General features: G+C 43.5%; 1 protein-coding gene across 2 annotated transcripts in view; it reads left to right on the forward strand.

The window, feature by feature from the left end:
• Positions 1–5,033: 5,033 nt before the first annotated feature.
• Positions 5,034–22,462, forward strand: part of CACNA1A (calcium voltage-gated channel subunit alpha1 A) — a 255,770-nt gene continuing 238,341 nt past the window's right edge. For both annotated transcript variants that reach the window (XM_036755983.1, XM_036755973.1), the window contains exon 1: positions 5,034–5,326. In XM_036755983.1, coding sequence (XP_036611878.1) covers positions 5,034–5,326 — 293 coding nt within the window. The remainder of the gene's footprint in view (positions 5,327–22,462) is intronic.

Here is a 22,462-nt window from a genome sequence, read left to right on the forward strand (position 1 = left end):
TTAGCAGAGTACCTAGCACATAGAAGGTGTTTCATAAAAGCTTATTCTTTCCCCCCTCCTCTTCCTTACTTCCATCTTCTATACATATCTTTTAAAAATATACCTTGTTTGATGAGTTCCTTTCGCAACCACATTAGTCTCTTTAGACAGTTCCCCCTTTTCCTTCTTATCAATATTCCATTTGTGTCCCCAGCATTCAATTGATGAGAACTTCCTGCCCCTTTGGGTCTCTTACCTTTTAAATTTTAGGCTGTTCAATCTTATCTACCATTTGATGACCCCTTTGAAATCTGCTCTCTCAAAAATTTAGGGTCCATATTAGATGATGCTGAGCTTTCCCTTTTCTCTATCAATGGTTTCTAAGATGGAGGTTCTGATCTTTTCTACATCAAACAACATTGTTGTATGCCTCTGAAACCTGGACAGTCTACCAGTGACATGCCAGGAAACTGAATCACTTCCATTTGAATTGTCTTAGAAAAATTCTGAAGATCACCTGGGAGGATAAGGTACCTGACACTGAAGTCCTTACTCTAACTAAACTGCCAAGCATTCAAACTCTGCTTCAGAGAGCACAACTCTGATGGGCTGGCCACGTTGTTTGAATGCAAAATGTATGCTTGCCAAAAAGACTGCTTTATGAAGAACTCACACAGGGCAAGCACTCACATGGTGGTCAGAGGAAGTGATACAAGGACATTTTGAAGGTCTCTCTTAAGAACTTTGCAATCGATTGTGTGACATGGGGGACATTGGCACAGGACCACTCAGCATGGGGTGCTCACATCAGAGAAGGTGCTGTGCTCTATTAGCAAAGCAGAATTGAAACAGCTCAAAGGAAATGCAGGATGTGCGAATTTAGAGAATCTACCCCAAATGTTCACACGGACTATTTGTGTCCGACCTGTGGTAGAGCATTCCGACCTTGTATTGATCTGATCAGCCATAGTCCAACACATTGAAACTCAACTCTAGCATAGTAGTGTCATTTTGGTCCTCTTCAAGAATGAAGGACAACAGCCAACCAGTTCCTCCTTTTGTAGAATCCAGTCCAGAATAGCAGAGTTGTTTATGATTCCCTCTTTTCTTTGAAGGATGAAAATATCATGAAAGAACTCAAGAATCTATCAGCATCTCTGCTTTTGGGGTGGTGATAGATCAGTTGGCTTGGAGTAAGGAAGACCTGAATTTAAATCCTGTCTCAGACACTTATTAGATGTGTGACCCTGGGCAATTCACCATGCCTGGCACATGGTACACACATGGTAAGCATACAAGTGCTTATTCTCCCTTCTCTTTTGATAAAGAGCTCCAGCAGTTGTTCAGTTGAATCTATAGAAGCCTTACATCAACATGTTGTTTCATGTCTCCAAGTTCATTTCTTATCCCAAATTCTTTGTTAATATTTCATCCTTCTGTCCAGGTGGTCTGTGATATAACCCCACAATAATATGACTTTTGTCTCTCCTTCTCTTACTCTTTATCCAAATGCTATTGACCATGCTTACCTTATCAGGTTCCTGGATTTCCTCACATATGAATGTGTATTCTTTATATATAATACTTCTCTACTTTTCTATCTTCTTTATATATAATACTTCTCCATTTTCTGTTTCTTTTGAGTAAGGTGTGACCTTCCAGAGCATAATCCAGTCATGAGTTCATCCCATCAACTTTCATTGATATCTTTGAAGGGCCAGCCTTCTCTAGGAGTACATTAGGTGTGAGGGGGTAAGGAGAAGGGCAGCTGCCAGTAAAGCAGTCCTCAAAGCCCAAGCAGATATGGGGTGGCTGGTCAGAGGATTTCCTCGGGGATGAATAAACTGTGACCCACTCCTGACATCACTGCCCTGGAACAAAGGCCCAGTCACTATACTTAAGCTATAGCTATGCTCTATAGATATATATGAGCTGCTTTTTCTCCCTCCTTCTTTTAACATTTTCAATCTTCATTTTACTTATTAACAGTGACCTTGGGAATGTTACTTTTTATATGTATGTCTCATAGGCAGTTGGACTAGATGTTTTAAGATGATAGATGGTTAGGAAGAGACCTTAAAGGTCATCTTGTCCAATCCTCTTATTTTATAAATGTGACAAATGAGACCCAGAGAGGTTAAATTACTTGCCAAAAATCATACAAGATGGTAAGTAGGAGAGCCAGAATTAGAATGCAGCTCTTTTGATTCCAAATCCATTATACCGTGTCGAAGGTGGTCTAACTCGAAATATTGTGATTTTCTAGTTAACTCACACAGCATGCTAATGGAAGAAAAAATTAGAGATCATGCAAAATGGTTAATAATTCTAAAAATAATTTATTTTTGTCCATATACTTTTAAATGTCCACATATTCACACTAAGACTGCACAGCTTCATCCTCTTCTGTCCTGCCCTCCTTCAACCCCCTTTTGGCTTAGTAATATTTCCTGCAATTTGATTGCATCGCTCTGGGGAGGATGGGTCCCTATGGACAGATAGCCTAAAAAGGATAACCCAATTGCAGAACCCAGGCAGGAAGAAAGAATACTTTTTATGTTAAAAAAAATAGTGAGAAAAGAACTGGATTTGAAGTCAGAAGATGTGAGTTTGAATCTTAACTATGTCATTAACAATCTGTATGACATCGAGCAAATAACTCACTCCCTCACTTTGGGTATATAGGTTTTTTCCCTCCATAAAATGAGTGGGTTGGACTCAGGGGTCTCCAAGGTCCCTTCCAGCTCTGACACTTGTGAGTTGAGAATGAACTTTTCTTTGAAATTACTGACCTTGGGCAAGTTAACTTACCTCCCCAAGGGTCCTCGAGACCAGGGGTGAAGAACCTGTGGCCTCAAGACCACATCCGGCCCTCTAGGTCCTCAAGTATGGCCCTTTCACTGAATCCAAACTTCACAGAACAAATCAAGGACAGAATACTTGAGGAACTAGAGGGCCACATGTGGCCTCAAGGCCACAAGATCCCCACCCCTGTTCTGGTCCCTTCTAGCTCTAACATTCTAAGCTTCCCTGGTGAATCTAAGTAAGGAAGACAGGACTTCTCAACCCTTCCCAGAGGTCTATGTTAAGTCAATTGGTACTAACCCCATGGCCAGCTAGAAGGAAGATCTAGAGAAAAGAGAAGGGAAGTAGGCCTGCCTCAGAGGTAGGTGCCACCAGGTTAATTATCAGCTATGAGGAGATTAACCATTTCCTGCTTCTTTGCCTAGGGGACCTTCTGGGGCTCTTACTCAGACAGCTCATAGCCCAAGGGTTGTCCCTTTGCTCTGTACCTTGGGTGCTAATATCTGATAGCAAGAAATAGCTATTGTTTTTGAGTTCAGAAGAGAAACTCCAGACTTCCCAGAGGGGCTTGGTTTTTATTTCTTTTTTAGGGAATGTGCTTAGTTTCTTTAGAGCTCAGGTAGGTAGGTATCTCCACACTTGACTCACCTTTCTTCATCCAGCCTCCCACCACACCCTCCTCAGGCCAGGAATGGGGAGAAGCACAGAAGTTTACCACTACCATTGGAATCCTTGTGGGGAATGGTGAGATAGGAAACGAGATCTTCTTTCTAGGCTTCCTGGGGGGGAGGGGGATTTGTCCCAACTTCCCCTCTGCCTCCCCACCATCTCTATCCTCCACAAACTCCAGTGGGTTTGGTCGTGCAGTACCTCCTGTGATTGGTCCCCAAGACATCATGTGCTAAATATTTGGGCTGTTCTTTCCCACATTAAATCGATCAGTCGCTGCTCATTATAGCTCAGCTTGCCAGTGGTTCAGACCTTTTCTCCCATTTTTTTCTCCCACTCTCTTCTCTTTCCTTCCCTCTTGATCCATCACCCCCACCCCATTCTTATTTTAGCAAATTCAAAAGAAGGACGAGAAATCTAGTAGGAAAAAAAAATGCCAGACATTGCAGCATCCAGGCAATGGTCATGAGTAGATGGTGGATGGCACACACTTCTCGGGCTTTCATGTTCGGATTTTACCGAATTTCCTTGCTGCATTCAAGCCCTAAGATGATGCCAAATTGAGACACACGCGCGCTCGCGCGCGCGCACACGCACACACATCAGGGCAGGAGCAGCAGCCGCGGGTGGGGATACAGGAAGAGCAAACAGCCCTGCGTCTTCAAAGAGCCTAACGCGATCTTCCGAGCATCTTCCCTCACCCCCCTCCCCAGCCCCTCCAACCCCCCAATCTTTTCCTCTTTTCCAACCCCCTTTTCTTTCCCTTTAATTTGTTTCATTTTTTTTCTACATATATTTTATATATATTTATTTATTTAGGGCTCAGAAGCAAATGCTCAAGTGATATAGAACTGGGGGGGGAGGGTATTATCTGCTATTTTTTCTTTTCTTTGCAAAGAATATATTTTACTTATTTATTTTTCTTTTCTAAATGATTTTTTTGCGGGAGAAGATAGGACCGCGCTCAGTTGCAGAAAGAAATCATTTTTGAAAAATGCAGTCCTGACCGGGACATCGGAGCGATTGAAGGTTGCATCGCGTTCCCGGTTGGGGGGCCTCTGGGGGTGGGGGGGTCCGCATTTCTTTAAAAGCTGTCTATGTGGCAGCAGAGATCTGGGAACCTGCGGTTGATTTTTTGGGAGGAAATTGACCTTTTGGAGGGGGTGGAGAGAGGTTTGCCTTGATTTCTTCATCAGGTATTATTTGCGTTGCTTGTCTTGCTCCCCCACCCCATCCTCCACCCCCCCCTTTCCCCCGTGCCCCGCCCCCGCAACCTCTCTGCCCGCCCCTCCTCCCCCCGAACAGCAAGGAAGATGTCCCGAGCCGCTGCTGGCCCCTGCTCTGGCCGGGCTGCTGCCTGAGCCGCACAGCGCCCGCCCCGCCGAGCCGAGCCGCCGCCGCCGCCGCCCGATGGGATGGGATGTGGAGCTGCTCCGCAGTAGCAGCAGCAGCAGCAGCAGCAGCAACCTTAGCAGCAACAGTAGCAGTAGCAGCAGCCGCCTTAGCAGCAGCAGCAGCAGCAGCGTCCGCCGCAGCATCCGCCGCAGCCTCGTAACCCTCGGCCCTTTCCTCTTTGCAGGATGGCCCGGTTCGGAGACGAGATGCCAGCCCGCTACGGGGGAGGAGGCGCCGGAGGAGGCGCTGGGGCAGTCGTGGGAGGTGGAGGCGGCCGGGGTGCCGGGGGAAGCCGGCAGGGAGGACAGCCTGGGGCGCAAAGGATGTACAAGCAATCCATGGCGCAGCGAGCCCGGACCATGGCTCTGTACAACCCTATTCCCGTCCGACAGAACTGCCTCACGGTCAACCGGTCTCTGTTCCTCTTCAGCGAGGACAATGTGGTGAGGAAATACGCCAAAAAGATCACCGAATGGCCATATCCTTTGCCAAAGACCCTGTCACCTGCCACTCCCCACCTCCTCTCCCTTCCCCTGCCCTGCCCTCCCTGCCCCCACCACTTGCATGGCCACCCTAGTTTTAAAAAGGGATAGGGCCCTAGGGCAGTGGGTCGGGAGTCCGCCCGGTTGGGGCCCTGGTCGGGAGTAGGGAATAAGTCGGAGGGTTGGGGGCTGAAGGGGATAAGGGGGTGGTAATAAGAGGGAGCTGCTTTAGAGGGTTAGGGTTTTGCCAGACCAGACACAAAGCTGGAGCTACCATGTTGCTCTGTGGGGAACTGGATTACTCTTAGTGACTCAAATTAGGGCTGGGCAGGCCAGGCCATTCCACTCTCTTCCACCCAATGGGCTAAGATTGCAGAGGAGAGCTCTGGTTAGGGCTTTGAGGCCGGTTCAAAAGAGAGTCATTTGGCCATGACAGGACAGGAGTCTTTGAGAGAGAGGAGCATGGAGGAGGAAAGAGGGGTGGTAGTTGCTGTAGCTTTTGAGCTGCTGCTCCTATTCCTTGATGAGTGTTAGATACCAGAAGCTCATCAGTTGTAGGCCAGTCCAAAGGAGGACCAAGTGAATTCTCCACTTTCTGTGGTCTTCATTGGGTTGGAAAAGAAACCACAGGGGGCCAAACTTGCTTTACCTAACTGCAGCTTTACAGGGTAGAGCAGGAGAAGGGAGAAAGGGAACATGTGAAGTTTACATGGAAATTGTAGGACTTCTTGCTGCACCCAGTCAATATGATATAGTATGGTCCTAGATGCTTGGGCCAGATCTGTGAAGTGATGTATTTGTATATGGGGATTACTGCTATATGTCTGCATGCGCAGTTAACATATTCACTAAAATGGTCCTTGGGGGTGTTGGTTGCTAGCATTCAAGTTGGTAGAGCAAGCGTAGATTTCCTCCTTCAGCAGAAATCTGACATGCCATCTTCTTACCTTTGCCCATGAAAACCCAGTTTGGGTTGTTGTGGCAGAGAAGGGAAAAGAAATGAGGCTGCCTGGGCTCAGCCACTCATTCCTAAGGCCTCTTCCCCTCCCTCAATGATACATACTACTTCAGGTGCCCTGGCGAACTGGGTGGAGAGAACTGAAAAATTACCATCCATTTGGATAGACCAACTTCGGTAGGTAAATACATTTTTGTTAAAAAAAAAAGACTCAAGGCAAAGTGGTTGAGGACCACATTTTTTCATTGATCCTCTATCAAAATGTATCTCAGAGCCTATCAGACCCCTTTGGAGTTGTCTCTGCTTGAAATGGGGCTAGAGGAAGGTTTAGCATCAGTTGAGCTGTATGCAGGGATTGGTCTTTAATTTGTTGCATGGGTTTGTTCCATCTCCTAGCAGGTACCTAATCATGACCTAGATTCCATGTGAGCAAATTTGCTGGGATTATCATGGTTAATTTTTTATCAAAATAGGCTGGTTTTTTTTTTATATTTAAGGTTCCTTCTAGATTCTCCTATAATAAAAAATGGTCTGTGTGGTTACTTGTAGTTGAAAGCTTTGGGTTTAATTCCTATTTTCTTTAGATCCTAGAGTTGAGTGCTTTGCACCCACCAGGGACAGGCATGGACCTTCTAGCAATGGTGGAATGTTATTGGTGGGCCAAAGACTGAATAGAGCTGCTGACTTCTTTGTATTGAAATTTTTGTGGGGACCATGAATGTTTGAGGTGAATAATTTGATAAGAACTCAATTCTCACCAAGGGTGGTGAGAATTAATTGGTTCATTGGGAGGTCATGGGGGAGGGAGGGAAGAGGGAGGAGAATACATCCCTAATCATAGGAATTCTATGAAAATTATTGATGGAAAATGACCACTATGATTACACAGCTCTTCAGAGTGCTTCCCTCAGGAAGAGCCTTCGAAAATGGGAAAGGTGTTGCCTCACATAATGCCTGAGGATTAACTAATCAAAATGGTTGGAAATCCCCTTCCATTCTGGGGATTTCGGATATGCTCAGTAATAATAGCTCTGTTTGGCTTTTCTTACCCAAACTTGGGAAGCTGGAGGTTAATAATAGGTAGCTAGCACTTGAGTGGAATTTCAGGAGCTACATCCTGTAGACTCTTAGAACATGTGCTATGCAACAGTGGTTTTCCTGCAATCCCCTCTCTTTTGGAAGATTGCTTTGGGAGCAGTCACAGTGCTGATATGTTTTAGGAAAGAAAATGTTTTAAGTTTCCTTTTTCAATCTGGTTTTGAAGCTAAAGGAAATGAGGGAAATGAGAGGCCTTATCCCGTGTCCTTAACTCGCCTCTCCCTACCCTAGATCCCCTAGTAAACATCACTGTTGAACAGGGGGACTTCAAAGGGCTTACCTAAAAGAAAGATTGCAGCTTGGCAGTGAAAGGTAGAACACAGGCTGTCATTTGGAATGCCACTCTCTGCTCTGGTGAGCTATCCTGAAACTCATTGTAGTCTCAAAATAAGGCTTCCTGCATTCTCACTTGGCAGGTTGTGTGTGTCATCCAATTGCCCAAGAGTGGCAAAGATAGTACCAGCCTTTCCTAAGGTGGAAGGCCTTTGCAGAAAGATTTAACCAAGTAGAAAGGGATGGTGAGTGGATCACCCAGGACTAAATACCAAGGCCTGAGAGAATTTTAGGAAAGGGTTGGGGCTAGGTACAGAGAAGTAGGATCATCCGCAGTGTGTTCAGAGCACAGAGAATGGAGGAGCAAGTGAGACCTAAGGCTGGATGCAGACTTCAGAGATTTAAGGTCCCAGGACAGAACATGGATTTGTCCACAACCCAAAAGATGCATGCCATTGCTTGTTAGGTTGGGCCTTCTATTTGATAATACCATTGAAGGAGGGTTGCTGAGCCAACTAGGAAGTGTGTTCCTGTTTGACATGTGGAATAAAGAGGGCATGTGTGTTTTTATAGATAGAGATGTAAATCTAAGTCCCAATGCTTGCAGAAAGCACCGATCAATAGAGAATGTTGTTTTCATAAGATTTAGAGCTTGGAAGGGTCCTTAGATATCTTCTTCTAGGTACAAAAATCCTCTTATTTTACTGACGAGGAGACGAGCCGAGGGAGGAAGCGTGACTTGCACTGAGGTCACACAGCTAGTCAGTGGCAAAGCCAGCATTCGAATGGCAGTCATCTTATTCCAGGTTCGTTTCTCTTATCAAGACAGGGAGCTAACCTTCGAATTACTCCACCTTTTCCATTGCCTCCTGCCACTCCCTTAGCACCCCCACCCCCACCCTATGAAGCCTGTAAAACCCTGTCTTCCTTTCAAAATGTAGAAAACTGAAATGAATTAAAAGTCATTAAAATTGTTGCTTATATTAGCACTTTCTATGAGCGCACTGTTTATTTGAAAGTGGGCTAACTGCATTCCCCTGGTACGAGGATTTCATTGATTGGTTTAAATATGGTCGTATTGGCCCCTGATGACTCTCAGAGTTTAAATCTGTCAGCTAACTAACATACAGCTGGTAACTTTGAGCTGGAGCTTCCTTTTTATGCTACTTTGTACTCTGAATTTCCTAGCAAAGCAAGCAGCCTTTACTTCCTATTTCTAGGTCTGCTGATGCTAGCAGATCTCCAAATGAACTTGTCAGGGGGATTTGTCCCTAGAAGGGATGGCAAATTCAGACATCTGTGTTTTGACGTAGTCAAGCCCTTCAGTAACAAACCTGTGGTTCCAGCTTTTTATGTTCATGGGAAGCCACAGAAATTGAGCTGGAAGGAGCTCAGAGACCATCTAGTCCGATCCATACCTGAACAGGAATCCGCCCCTACAACATTTCACACAAGCCGTTATCCAGTCTCCACTTGAAGACAAGCAGTAATGGGGACCTTTTAAGGCAGCCCATTTGATTTTTGTACAGCTCTGTTAGGAAATTTTTCATTTCTACCTTCTAAATCGAACTCTTTTCAATCTCCACCCATTCCTCTCCGTCCTGACCTCTGAAGTCAAGCAGAACAAGCCTAGTCCCTTTTCCTTATGACAGCCTTTCAAATACTTGAAGATAGCAATTGTGCCTTCCCTTCCCCCAGCTTTCTCTACAGGCAAAGTTATTTCAACTGATCCTCCTGTCTTTCCCAATTTTTGAAACCCAAGCATGTTGACACCAGGATTTTTAGTAAGCCTGATTGACCAAAACTTAACAAAACACATTTTTTTTAAAAAGCATGGGTAAGAATTTATGATCCAGCTGGGAATCTAAGGCAACCCTTGATTCTAAGGAGAAAGGAGTGTGCAGGTTGCTAATGAATTATTGACCTGTACAAAGTAGATGCAATTCTTTTATTAGATGCAGAATTATATGGCTCCTTAACTAAGTTAGCTTGACTGGCTTATTCAGAAGGCAAAGTGATGAAGAGTGAGTTAATTTATCCTGTTTTGTTGGGGAAATGACTTTTTTTTGCTCTTGTTAAAATGATGGCAATGGTAGGATTAGGTCCTAGCTAGTTAAATCAGAGAAAGTGAGTAAATTGGTTCTGAAATGTATCTTTACAGCAGTACAGAGTAAACATGGATGATTTTTAACAATGCAATGCAGTAGACAAGATCCTCAGACATTAGGCTAATTGGTTCTGCCTCTGTTGTGAATTAAATAGTGTTTTGAATTTTGTGCTCATGGATAATTTATTATTTCCTAAAATTGATAATAATTGTGGTCCTTGACCCAAATGTACAGAAACTGGATTGTGGGTGGTAGGATGTTCATGGGGATGAATAGGCCCACACCAAAGATGGATTGAAAAAAAATATTAGCAGGAAAGGCATGCCAAAAATTGGAAAAGGCATGAGAGCCAAGTACTTATAATTCTATGGTGAAGCCAGCTTTCCAGAGCTTGGATTGGTTCTTTTTCATTTGGGGACCATTTCCCCCTAGTGATCGTATTTAGTACCTTCATTCCATTTTTTATCTTGAGCACCCACACTCAAGACTACTTACTTGGCTTTGGGACCACTGTGACAGTGAGTGTCCAGAGGGCAGGAGGCAATACTTTTCTGTACAAGTCATTTGTTCCTTTTGCAAAAGGTGGGGGAGATGGGGAAGGGGGAAAAGGCATCCCCAGATTTGCACCAGGAAAGCTACAACCACCATAAAGAAATAAGAAAAGCAACTAGAGATCTTGGCTCCTCTGAACCCTAACCATGGTACCCCTCTTTCTGTACACACACAAAGAAAATGTCTTTTCCCCATTTAATCATAGGGTCATAGGACTTAAAGCTGGCAAGGTGCTTAGTAATCGTCTAGTTCAACCCTGTCAGCTATAGCATTTCAGTAGTGACAGTTGGAGACTGCAGTGACTACAGTGGATACCTTTTGCTCACATGTTATGATTCCTGGGACAAGAAAGGAAGATGATGAAGTGGGCTTCTTACTGGTGCAATGGTCGCTTTTTCCAAACTTGTTTAAATTCTGATGGAAAAAAAAGGTTGAGGAATTTATTTATGGGAGTTAGTGGTAGTGGTGGGGGAGGGGAGGTAGGAGCCAAGAAAGGAACCTTTTATCATGGTTAGAGAGGGTAGATTCATTTGTATTTGACTCTATCTCTATTAGAAATAGCTAAAGGGCTACTTTTAGCAGAGTTTTGGTATTCATTTCTCTCTGAGAGCTTCAGAGAGGAAAAACCCATGTCCATTTGGCCTATTTCCTTCTCCTATCAGTTGCTTTCTCTCTTCAGGAAGAATGGGTGGCTCATTAAGGGAGCACAGATGACAAAGTGAGGAAAAGACACACACACACACACACACACACACACACACAAAAGCCATTCTGTTTCTTAGCCAACCTTTTACTCCCTTTTCTGTTACACATCCTCTTCCTCTTCTCTTCATCTCTTTTGGATATATCAGAGCACACCAGCTAGAAGAAATTTACAAAATGGAGGCCACACAGATTGTCAGGGACATTGTTAGCTGCTGCTCAGACTAGCAGGCCAGTCCAAGTGGGAGAAATTGCATCTGCTTATTTCCTTTGGCCCTAATGAGTTTTTCTGGTGTATTTCTTCTCTAAGTCCATGCTGTCCTACTCTTCTTTCTGTCTCTAGTATTAGACAGGAGAAGGTAGAAGGGAAAGTGGTAGAAGACGGGGTGAGGTAGCCTGTGGGAATATGTCCTACTGTATCCCTTATGGATTTCCAGTTAGCAGTAATTTAAGCATTGTCTTATCAGAGATGCACCCATTGGAGGGAAGGAAGAATACAAGAGTCAGAGTGATGTAGTCAGAGCACTGGTAGAGAGGTTATTTCTAGAGGAGCAAGTGAACCTGACCTCTGAGTATTGGGCATTTTGTTTGAATGAGTTCTGTTTAGAAGCTGACTTTGCAAGGATACCGAAAAGCAGACTAGCATCTAGTGACATGGGATTTCTGAGGGCATCTTGCTTTCATTTGTTTCCACATCGAGCTTTGTTCCCTGTCTCAGAGTTGGTGGATGTGTCTATTTTGACATAGTAAATCCAGTGTATTTAGTTAGTTCTCAGCCAAGGTCTAGAATCTTGGAATTCCTGGGATCAATCAGAACTCCCTGAAATGACCATTATACAAGTTACAGTGGCCACCCAGTTTCTGAAATGGAGCTGTGAGTTAATTTGCTTGTGAACTCTAAAACCAGGAAATGCCATTCTTTTCAGTGTGTTTCATCTTTTTTTTTTTTTTGCCAGTGTGAATGTTTTATCAATCTTCTTAGAACATTTCTGCATGAAACAGTGTCTGGAATAGGAACATGAAGCCTTGATAATGCTTTTGCAATCTTGAGACTAAATTAATTGATTCATCTTAAATAAGACATTAATCCAGAGTTTCCTCCTCTGCAAGGGTTACAAAGATAATGACCTTCAAGAACCAATATTAATACACTTCGTATTCTATCATCTCATTGACCTTTATTACTTTCTTTAGTAAGAATAATGGAAGCCCAGTGACTCTGCTGACATTGCATTTTCCTCTATGAAATTTTTATGGTATGTTGTGGATTTTGTGAACGAGAGATCAAAAGTAGAGGTATCACAAGGATAGAAAGGGAGGAACTGGCAAAGGGAGGTTTCTGGGAGAGGGAAAGAAAATGGGCAGTCAAGGTGTTGATGATTTTAATCTGTTCTCTGTGGGGGTAGCTAGCTTCAGCGGGGTTCACCTGAGGTAACAGATGAGCCAGGATGTTCCCTGTCTTCAACCTTTCCAACACTTAAAGGAAGAGCCTTTGTGGCTATAGAGGTTGTTCTGGAATTAGGGAGAAATCCTTTGGGACTCTTGAGGGGAAGGCTTGGATATTTGCAAGAGTCATCCCACTTTGGCAGTCCATTGGGTGAAATGCAGGCTTTCAAATTATGGCTCATGAATGGGTTACTGTGCAGCAATGGAACGTGGGTAGTATTTGTCAGATTTTAGTGGGCAGCTGCAGGGAGGGCTGTATTTATCATATTCCTTTTGGCCAGAGAATGACCGATTTCCCATCATTCCTTCTCAGGTATAGTAGGCCACTGTTAATGGTCTCAATTTCCTAAAAAAGTACTAATTACTCCCGCACAATGTCTTATTACCCTCTGGGTGAGCCACATCTGGGTCTGGGATTCAAATGCTGGACACAGATGGTAATTAATTGAGTTTTTATGGAATAGCTGCTAGATATTTAGTAATTTGATAGATAATACCAGAGAAACAGGAGAAATAGAGAGTATATGAGCTATCTGGCTTTAAGAGCCTTAAAATCTCATTAGGGAGATGTGACTAACATGCCTGAAACAGTCTGTTAATAATGCAAAACCATGTATACTCAAATGCTAAATTGTGCCTAGTGGATTGTAGTGATAAAGGAGTCAGAAAAAAGAGATCATGTGGGCTGGCATGGGTCAAGGAGCACTCCTTGGTGGAACAAGGTGGTATGTGAGCTAAGCCTTTTAAAACAGTGAGATTTAGATAATTAGAGAAGATTAGGGAGGGTAGAACCACCAGAGGACAGGCATAGAAGCCGGAGGGAGCCTACCCAAGGAGAATGGTTTGACTAGTGTCAGGTCTGCATTGGAGAGTAGTGGGAAACAATGTAGGATCGTACAAATTATGAGTGGCTTTGGGAGCCACCTGAAGAAGCTTAGATTTGATGTGGTAAGAAATAGGAAACCACTGCTGGTTTGTTTGTTTTAACAAACAACAACAAGAAACATTTACTGAGTTCACTTTGGGCCAGGGATTGTGCTAAATGTTGAGAATCCTGCCCTCAGGAAACTTAAACTCTAATGGAGTAATGGGACAGCTAGGTAGAGCAGTAGTAGATGGAGCACCTGGAAGTTAAGAAAATCTGAGTTCAAAAGTGGCCACGGACACTTACTAGCTGTGTAACCCTGGGCAAGTCACTTAATCCCTATTTGCCTCAGTTCCTCATCTGTAAAATGGGGACACACTAGAGAAGAAAGTGACAAACCACTCCAGTATCTTCGCAATGAAAATCCCATTAATAAAGTTCATGGGATTACACAGAGTCAGACATGACTGAGTGACTGAGCAACAATAAAGGCAACATATTAAAAAAAGGAACTGAAAAGAGGGGTGGAGAGGAGATGAAGGTACCTGGTCCAGGGACATGGTAGAGAAAGTCCTGTGGAGGGTCAGAAGGGCAGCCTGGACAGGAATGAAGACATGACCGGCCTGGGCCTCCTCCTTCGATTGGAGGTTTTGGGAGGACCAGCCTGATCAGAGGAAGATGTGAGAAATAGTCCAGGGTGAAGGTAGTTTCCAGCCTGATCAGAGGAAGAGGCAGAAAGGGTAGAGGGTCCTTTCACTGTGAGAAGTAGTCCAGGGTGAAGGTAGTTTCCAGCCTGATCAGAGGAAGAGGCAGAAAGGGTAGAGGGTCCTTTCACTGTGAGAAGTAGTCCAGGGTGAAGGTAGTTTCCAGCCTGATCAGAGGAAGAGGAAGAAAGGGTAGAGGGTCCTTTCACTGTGAGAAGTAGTCCAGGGTGAAGGTAGTTTCCAGCCTGATCAGAGGAAGAGGCAGAAAGGGTAGAGGGTCCTTCTGTTGTGAGAAGTAGTCCAGGGATGAAGGGAGCCTCCAGGATGAAGAGGTTTCTATGGTGTGGCACAGAAAGTCAGGAGTGTAGCTTGAGGAGGGATGAACAGTAAAAGCTCTTTGGACCTCAGTGCTCTCAATTATAACATTGCAGGGGAATAAATACTATTGTTGTGTCAGGGGGGCAAACTCAAAGGCTGGTGTAGTAATCTAGACAAGGGAAAGGGAGAAGGAAAAAGGTATGAGAGAGAGATTTCCAAGAAACAATGGATACACTTAGTGACTGAATGGAGGAAGAGAGGTCAGAGGTTTTGAGCTTGGGAAAATGGACTGCAAAATTATGAGAGAGAATGTGTTTGAGCGAGAAGAGGGTCAGTTTTCATTTTCCAACTAGACACTGTGGTGGAGTAAAAACAAACCAAAAAACCTGTTGGATTTGAGTTAAGAGCTAAAAGACATGGGTTTGAATCCTGGCTTTGCTTCTTTGAGTAAGTTACTTTATATCTCTGGGCTTTTGTTTTCTTATCTATATAAAGAAGGGATTGGACTAGATGATAAGCAGGGTCCCTTCCAGCTACAAATCTTGTGTTCCTATGAAATAGTTAATAAACAGAGATGCAGGAATTGAGCTGGAGGGTGTAAGAAGACAGGAGAGGCAGGGAAACTCAGTGGATAGTGAATTGGCTTTAGAGTCATCGAGACCTACCTTCAAATGTGTGACCCTGGGCAAATGATGCCCCAGATAGCTTTCAGAGAACTTACCTTGCGGAATAGTTGCTGATCTACGATGAGAGATCCCTACACTGGTGAAGTCCTAGGTCCTGACGATGATGATAATTTTTTTTCAAGGAGAAGACCAGCCAACAGAATTTTGAGGTGTAGATGTAGTGAAATTCACATACTGGGGCAGGAAGGATTTGTTTTCTCTTAGTACATTAAGACTCCATACCTCGTGGTAAGACTGCCCTGGCATTTAACGCCTGTCCTTATTATTTAGGTCTTCTGCAAGCTAAGTTTCCTAATTAATTTTGAATCTTGAAGGCTCCATTGGATCTTTCTGCATTTCCACCATCTGAATAATTCTTAGCTTAGTTCCAGAGCTGAAAGCCACGCCTTTCTGAGATGATGCGTACCAGATATACTGAGATGGAGCTCGTTTGTCTGAGGTTCCTACTGGCATAATCCTTCGGAGACACAGATTTTTCCCAGTCTACCCTTGTCTTTTCTATAATCTCTTCAGTGGCTTCTTTAGCAGGTCTTTGAAGGTCTGGGTCATCTGCATTCATAACTTCTTTGGGAACCAGGTCAGAGTTCTTTTAGGGTACCTCAGGTGAGCAAGCTAGAGGCTAGGATCAACTCTTCCTTATATGAGAATTCCTCCTGTCCTAGGGTTAACCTCATTCTGTATTCACCTGTAATCCCTGATTTCCTCAAGGCTCCTGAAACTTTGGTGCCACTTCCTCCAGGAAGCCTATCCTGATTCTCCTACCCTCTGCCATCCCCTTACCTCTATAGCTTGCCACCCCTAATCCTGCAATTACTTTCTATGTATTTTATATATTTAGCCTCTAATAGGAAGGAAGGAGGGGAGGGAGGAAAGAAGGAAGGAAGAAAGGAAGGAAGGGAAGGAAGGAAGGAAGGAAGGAAGGAAGGAAGGAAGGGAAGGAGGGAGGGAGGAAAGAAAGAGTGAGCACCTACTATGTGCCAGGCATTATGCTAAGCACTTCAGAAATATTATCTCATTTTATCCTCATAACAGCTCTAGATGGTAGATGGTATTATGACCCCTTTTTATAATTGAGGAAACTGAAGCAGGTAACAGTTAAGTGACTTGCCCACGGTCACACAGGTAGCAAGTTTCTAAGGCCAGGTTTGAACGAAGGTCTTCCTGACTCCAGGCTCAGAGCACTAGCCATTGTGCCATCCAGCTGCCTCAGTAGAATATAAGTTGCTTGAGGGGAGGGACTGTTTTGTTTTTGTGTTCCCGGCATCTGGGACATCTAGGACATGGTAGGTACTTAATAAAGCCTTATTGAATGAATATCGAACCAGGGCTGCCCTTGCTGCATAGCTCAGGACCCTTGGGGTAGTAGGGTAGACAGTGGGTTGATTGCCATTTCTACTTCCTTTGGGGAAGCTCTAAGAGGGGGTGATTCTGGTTCCTTCGGGAAGATGCTTATGATGAGCTGAGAAGCATCAGGGAGGGGCACATGGCAGAGATGACATTCACACCAATTTGGAATGTTTGCCGTTCTCTCACTGAGTGATGCTGAAGGTGACAGAGGCTTAGGACTTTTGGGTGACTTGGAGTTTAATTTATACATGCTTTTTATATAGGAGTCTAAGCCAGATTTTTGGGTGACCTTTGGATACCACATGATCAACAGGCTTGCTGCAGACATATACACGAATACATGGCTGTATATATAGAAGGCTATATTTAGAGAGCTCTCACTCTATATCTGTTAGCGAATGTTGGGATGAAAGCTACTGCCTCCTCCTTTTCTTTCTCTTTCTCCTGGGTCTTTCAGTCTGGGTGTTTGGCCCATTTTGTAGTTCATGTCTCACTTGCATGTCTTGGCAGCCCAGTTGCTCCTGGTATATATTATAACTCTGTAGCCCTTGATGTGCCCAAGCAGATCTGACCTTGGCTGTAGGTGGAGAAGGCAGTGGTCTGTGTTGTGTGGTTTGGGGAGCTCCCCACTGCCACCAAATACACCAAATGTTTCCCCCTCCCTTGGTCCAAGGGGGCCCCAGACCTGCCATTACAGATTCATTTCCTTCAGAATAGATTAGTAAAGGGATAGTTGGTTAACATTTAGAAAGGGGAGCTATAAGCACTAAGAATCAGCATGACTTCATCAAGAACAGGTCATGCCAGATTAACCCCATTTCCTTTTGTGATGAGAATGCTAGAGTGGCATATTGGGAATGCCGCAGGCTTAGCAGACCTGAATTTCAGCAGGGCATTTGACAAAGTCTCTCGTGGTGTCCTTATGGGGAAGATGGGGAGAGATATGTGGACCAGATGATAGTCAAGTTGGGTGGATGTGGAACTGATCAATTTATGAGACCCAAGGAGTCATCATTAAAGGATTAATATCCACTGGAAGAAGAAGGTCTCTCGTAGAGGGCCCCAGGAATCTGCCCTTGGTATTTTCTGCTTAACATTTCTGCAAGTGGCTTGGATGAAGGCATAGATGTCATATTTGTTAACTTTTCAGATAATGCAAAGTTAGGAGGGATAGTTAGTACATATTATGTAAGGATGAGGATTAAAAGATATCATCGAATAAGATGACATTTTATAGGAAAGAAGGAAGGAAATAAACATTTGTGACCTACTGTGTGTCAGGCCCTGTGCTAGTGAAGTCCAACTTTTGCCTTTGACTGAGCCCATATGAGGTAGCGGAGGCATGGTGAGACAGCAGCTCATGTGAGAATGATCCGGAGCCTTTGGTGGACTCAGCACTCAGTAGAAGTCAACTGTGAGACATGGTAGCCAAATAAGTTAGCTAAATTTTGAATTGTAGAAAATATGTTGTTGTTCAGTCATTTCAAACTATTCATGACCCCGTTGGGGGTTTTCTTGGCAAAGATACTGGTTTGCTATTTCCTTTTCCAACTCATTTTACAGATGAGGAAACTGAGGCAAAAAGAAGTAAGTGACTTGCTCAGTCACACAGCTGGTAAGTGTCTGAGGCTGGACTTGAACTCAGGTCTTCCTGACCCTGGGCCTGGTGCTCTATCCATTTTGCCACGTAGCTGCCCTGTATGAAACAGTATCTAGAACAAGGGAGGTGGTAATCTTGCTGTACTCTGCCCTGGTCAGACCATATCTGAAGGATATGCTACATTTTAGGGGGAGCGCTGACAAACTTCCAGAGGAGGCTAACCTAGGATGGTGAAGAGACTGGAAACCCTTATGTAAGAGGAATAGTTGAGGATGTCTAACCAGGGGAAGAGAAGCCTTAGAGGACAGGAGAGCTGTCTTCACTTGTTTGAAGAGCTTTTCAATGGAAGAGGTTCTTTATTTGTTCTTCCTAGTCCCAGAAGCTGTAGAAAGCAAGATTTAGGTAAGGAAAGATGTCTTAACTAGAACTGCCTAAAAGGAAAATGGGCTGCCTTGGGAGGTAATGAGTTCCCTGTCTCTGGAAATCTGCGGGCAGAAGTTGGATGACCACCAGTTTGGTTTATTGTAGAGGGGATTGCTATTCAGAAAGGTGTTAGACTCCAAGGGCCCTTCTAATTCTTGAGATTCTGGGTAATCCTGGGTATGAATATGGCCTCAAATTGACTTCTTTCACAGTAGTGTTGAGGGTTAGCCATATAGGTAGTCATTCATAGACAGAGAGAATAGGTATGGGCTCAGCTTTGAAATAATAAGACCTATCTAGTGATCCTTTGGTTCTGGAGGCCTCTGTCTAGTCACCTGATTCTTTGGCTGTTAGACAAATCTCTATTACCTGATTCAGTCCACTTTTTTTTCCTCCTATTTTAGTCACAATGGTATCCTGGGCCGATGGCATCCCATGTTCGTTTCCATGAATCTCTGAGGATAGAGTAGATTTCTTTTGGTCCTAAAATTCCCTTGGTAGGCAGTGTGGCATAAAGTGCTGTCTTGGATTGAGGTAAGACCAAGGTCCAAATCCTGCCTCAGACATTTACTAGGTATGTCACTTAAGTGCTGTCTGCCTCGGTTTCCTTATCTCTAAAATGAGGATAATAGTAGCTCCTTCTTCCCAGGTTATTGTGAGGATCAAATGAAATCCCGTATGTGAGGTGCTTTGCAAACCTTAAATATCTAGTTACTGTAATTGTTGTTGTCCTTATCTGCCATGATATCCCTGGCTCCTGGAGAGCTCCTCGGATTCTTGAGAATTCTCTGCACTAACAGAGGCTTTCACTCATGCCCTTTTCCTATCACCTGGACACAAGGAGTGGGGGGAGGGGAGAGATGGAACAGGGGACTCTCTATGACTTTTCTTCATATCTTCCTCCTTTGGGGAGCAGAGAGAGAACTCCTGCTTGCTTCTGTCCTTAGGTGTCCATTTTCATGGAAGGCTAAAGCTTATATTGGGCTTACCAGATGCCAACGTAAGATATTGGAGCTGAGAGCTAAGTGAATCAGCTAAGTGATTCTCCTGTGGTGAGATGGTGGCTATTCAATTCAAAATAGTTCAACAAATATTTTGAAGCACCTACTGCGTGCAAAGCTTTGTCGTAGTGCTGGGGAAGATACAATTTAAGTTTAGATCAGACATGGTTGCTGTCCTCATGGAGTTTACATTCTAGTGGGAGGATATGCCACATACATAGATAACTATAGTGCAAAATAATCCAGAGGAACATCATAGAGGTGTAAGCAAAGAACTTTGCAAGGTCCAAAGAGAGAGAGAATATTGTGAATTGGGGGGATCGGGGAAGGCTTCTTAGAAGAAAATGGCATTTGATTTGGCTTTAAAAGCTAGCTAAGAATTCAGCAGGTAGACAGCTGGGGGAGGATAGCAAAATGAAGCATTCTAGGCATAAGAAATAACATGTCCTTTGCATGTGTGTACGGGTTTTTTTGGAAAGCCAATTGTTAAACATTTACCAACATACTACTGCCTATACTTGAGCTGATTGTTAAAGAGAATCAGAGATTCCGTGAGGCAGATGGGAGGGGGCAGAGCATTGAAAGCCAGTACAAAGACATAGACCTGGGAGATGTAATGCCTTGTATGGGAAACTGCCCATAGGCCAGTTTGCTTGGAAAATAAAATGCATGAAGAAGGGTAACATGCAGTTATCCTGGAAAGGCTTGCAGTGTCAAACAAAGGACTATATATTTATTTGATCCTGGAGGAAACGGGGACCCATTGTAGCTTCTTGAGCGGAGGAATGATGTGGTCAGAGATGTGCTTTGGGAATATCAATTTGACAGCCTGCTGGAGGAGATATTAGGGAGAAGAGAGAGCCTAGGAGGAGGGAGACCAATTAGAAGGTCAAGAGGTGCTGAAGGTCTCAACTAGGGTGATGGCCATGTGAGTGAAGATAAGAGCATGCTTGGGAGAGATGTTGTGGAAAAAGAATCAACACTTTGCAACTGGATATGGGGGGAGGAAATGAGGAAGAATGAAAAGTCGAGGTAAGTATCCATTCTTTTTCACTTTCTGGTACATTTGAAACTTCTGAGAAATCCTGGTAGATAAGATTTTAAATTAAATGGGGAGCCTGGAGAAGAGTTTCAGGAAGAGGTGAAGGTGAGAAGAATGCATGCATAGACTTGTTAGCATATTCAACTGCCTGAAGGTCTTTAGTGTAGTGGTGTGGAGGATTCCAGAACTGAATTCTCCAATGAGGAGAAAATGTATTGGAGGGACAGTAGAGTATGATGGAGAGCCCAGATTTGAGATCAGAAGACCAGAGTTGTAATCTTAGTTCTTTTGGTTACTTTCAGTGTGGCCTTGGGCCAGTCCCTTCTTCTTTCTGCCCTTCATCTGTAAAGTGAGACAGTTGGACTGGATGATTTCTGAGGTCTTTTCCTGATCTAAATCCAATAGTCCTTTGAAAAGAGAGTTTGTTCTGGGCTAGGTGCCAGGAATGAATACTGTACATGTGAAAATTTGGGGGTAATTTTTGCAGAAATATATGATAATATATAATAACATTTAGAATTCAGAGGTTCTTAACCTGGTTCTGCAAGGGGTCCATGGATGGATTTCAGGGGGTTTGTGAACTTGGATAGAAAAAAAATTTCATCTTTCTTTTCTTTTTTTAATTATATATTTTTTTATTTTAGACAAACACTAAAACTTAAATACATAATAAGAAAAGAAAAAGAAACATTATAAACTTAAATATAAAATGAGAAAAGAAAAAACATGGCATGTGCACAGCAGAATATAGGAGAGGATTCAAAATATATAGCAATAACTTATCATTTCAAGAAAGCCTACATATGAAATACTGTTCATTCAGTTGAAAGCTCTCCATCTTTTCTTTGCTTCCTTGTAGGTTTTCTTTTGTTCATCGTTCTTTTCATTAACCTTTGGTAATCCCCTGTTTTATTTTATGCATCGAAAACCATAATTCTGAGAAGGGATGCACAGTCTTCACCAGACTCCTATAAAGGAGTCCATGACACAAAAAAGTAAAAAACCTCTGATTGAGATATTTGGAGGAATCCCAAATATCTGGAGGAGTCTCTGTCTTGCTTTTTCAGTATTTTGTTTGAAGGGAACATTGGTTTATTTGTACCTGAGATGGGAGGGTTGCCCCGGGAGTGTTTCAGAAAGTTATTCTTTTACCAAGACTGACTCACACGCTCATCCAGAGGTGGCTGAATGTGAGCAAGAGCTTTGTTTGCTTTGCCCTTTTTTTCCTACACACCCCTTCCCGATTTTGCCAGTTTTCTGAACTAAATGATCTTCACTAAGGTCCTTCCCTGCTCTAACCTCCTCTGATTCATTGTTCTCTGAGTCTTATGCAGCACTTCTATGCTAAAATGCCACCATCGCCTTCAGTGCTAATAGGCAAGAATTCTCTCTGGCTGTAAGATGGCAGAGCTCTTTCTGTGAAGCCACCTGTTTTCCTTCCCGGCTTTCCCAGGGAAGGCTCTCTGTAGACGAGATTTTCTCTCCACCTCCTCTTTCCTGAATTAATTCCAAATGGGATAACATATTATTAGGTGGGGCCCTTTTAGAGAATATTTCTAAGAGGATTTCTATAATAATAATAATAACAATAATTTTTATACTAATTAATACTCTACCTTGGTGTTATGTAGGGTGCTTTTTCACAAATAACATTATTTGAGGGTTTCCCTGGCTGGAAATGACCTGGCATATGGGAGTGTTAGCCCCCAACAGGCAGCTCCAGGAAGATAGTCATGACTCATTAAAGTGCCTACAACAGAAAATAGCAAAATGGAATAAGTTCATGTATGCTAAATACATTCTAGTCTCCCGTTCTCTAGTCCCTTTAACTTCTCTTCATTCTATGAATTCAATATGTATTCAAGCCGTTTTCTCTCAGGCATCACCAAATACCCTCTTCCTAACCTTCCTTGACCTACCTTCCATGATAAGATCCTACCCTTATCATGGAAATCAGTATCTCATAGAAAGCAGCCAAACACTACTGTGTTTCCTTGTTCTGGCTTCTC

This window comes from Trichosurus vulpecula, chromosome 1 (assembly GCF_011100635.1).
Source record: "Trichosurus vulpecula isolate mTriVul1 chromosome 1, mTriVul1.pri, whole genome shotgun sequence".
In the NCBI taxonomy this organism is placed as follows: domain Eukaryota; kingdom Metazoa; phylum Chordata; class Mammalia; order Diprotodontia; family Phalangeridae; genus Trichosurus; species Trichosurus vulpecula.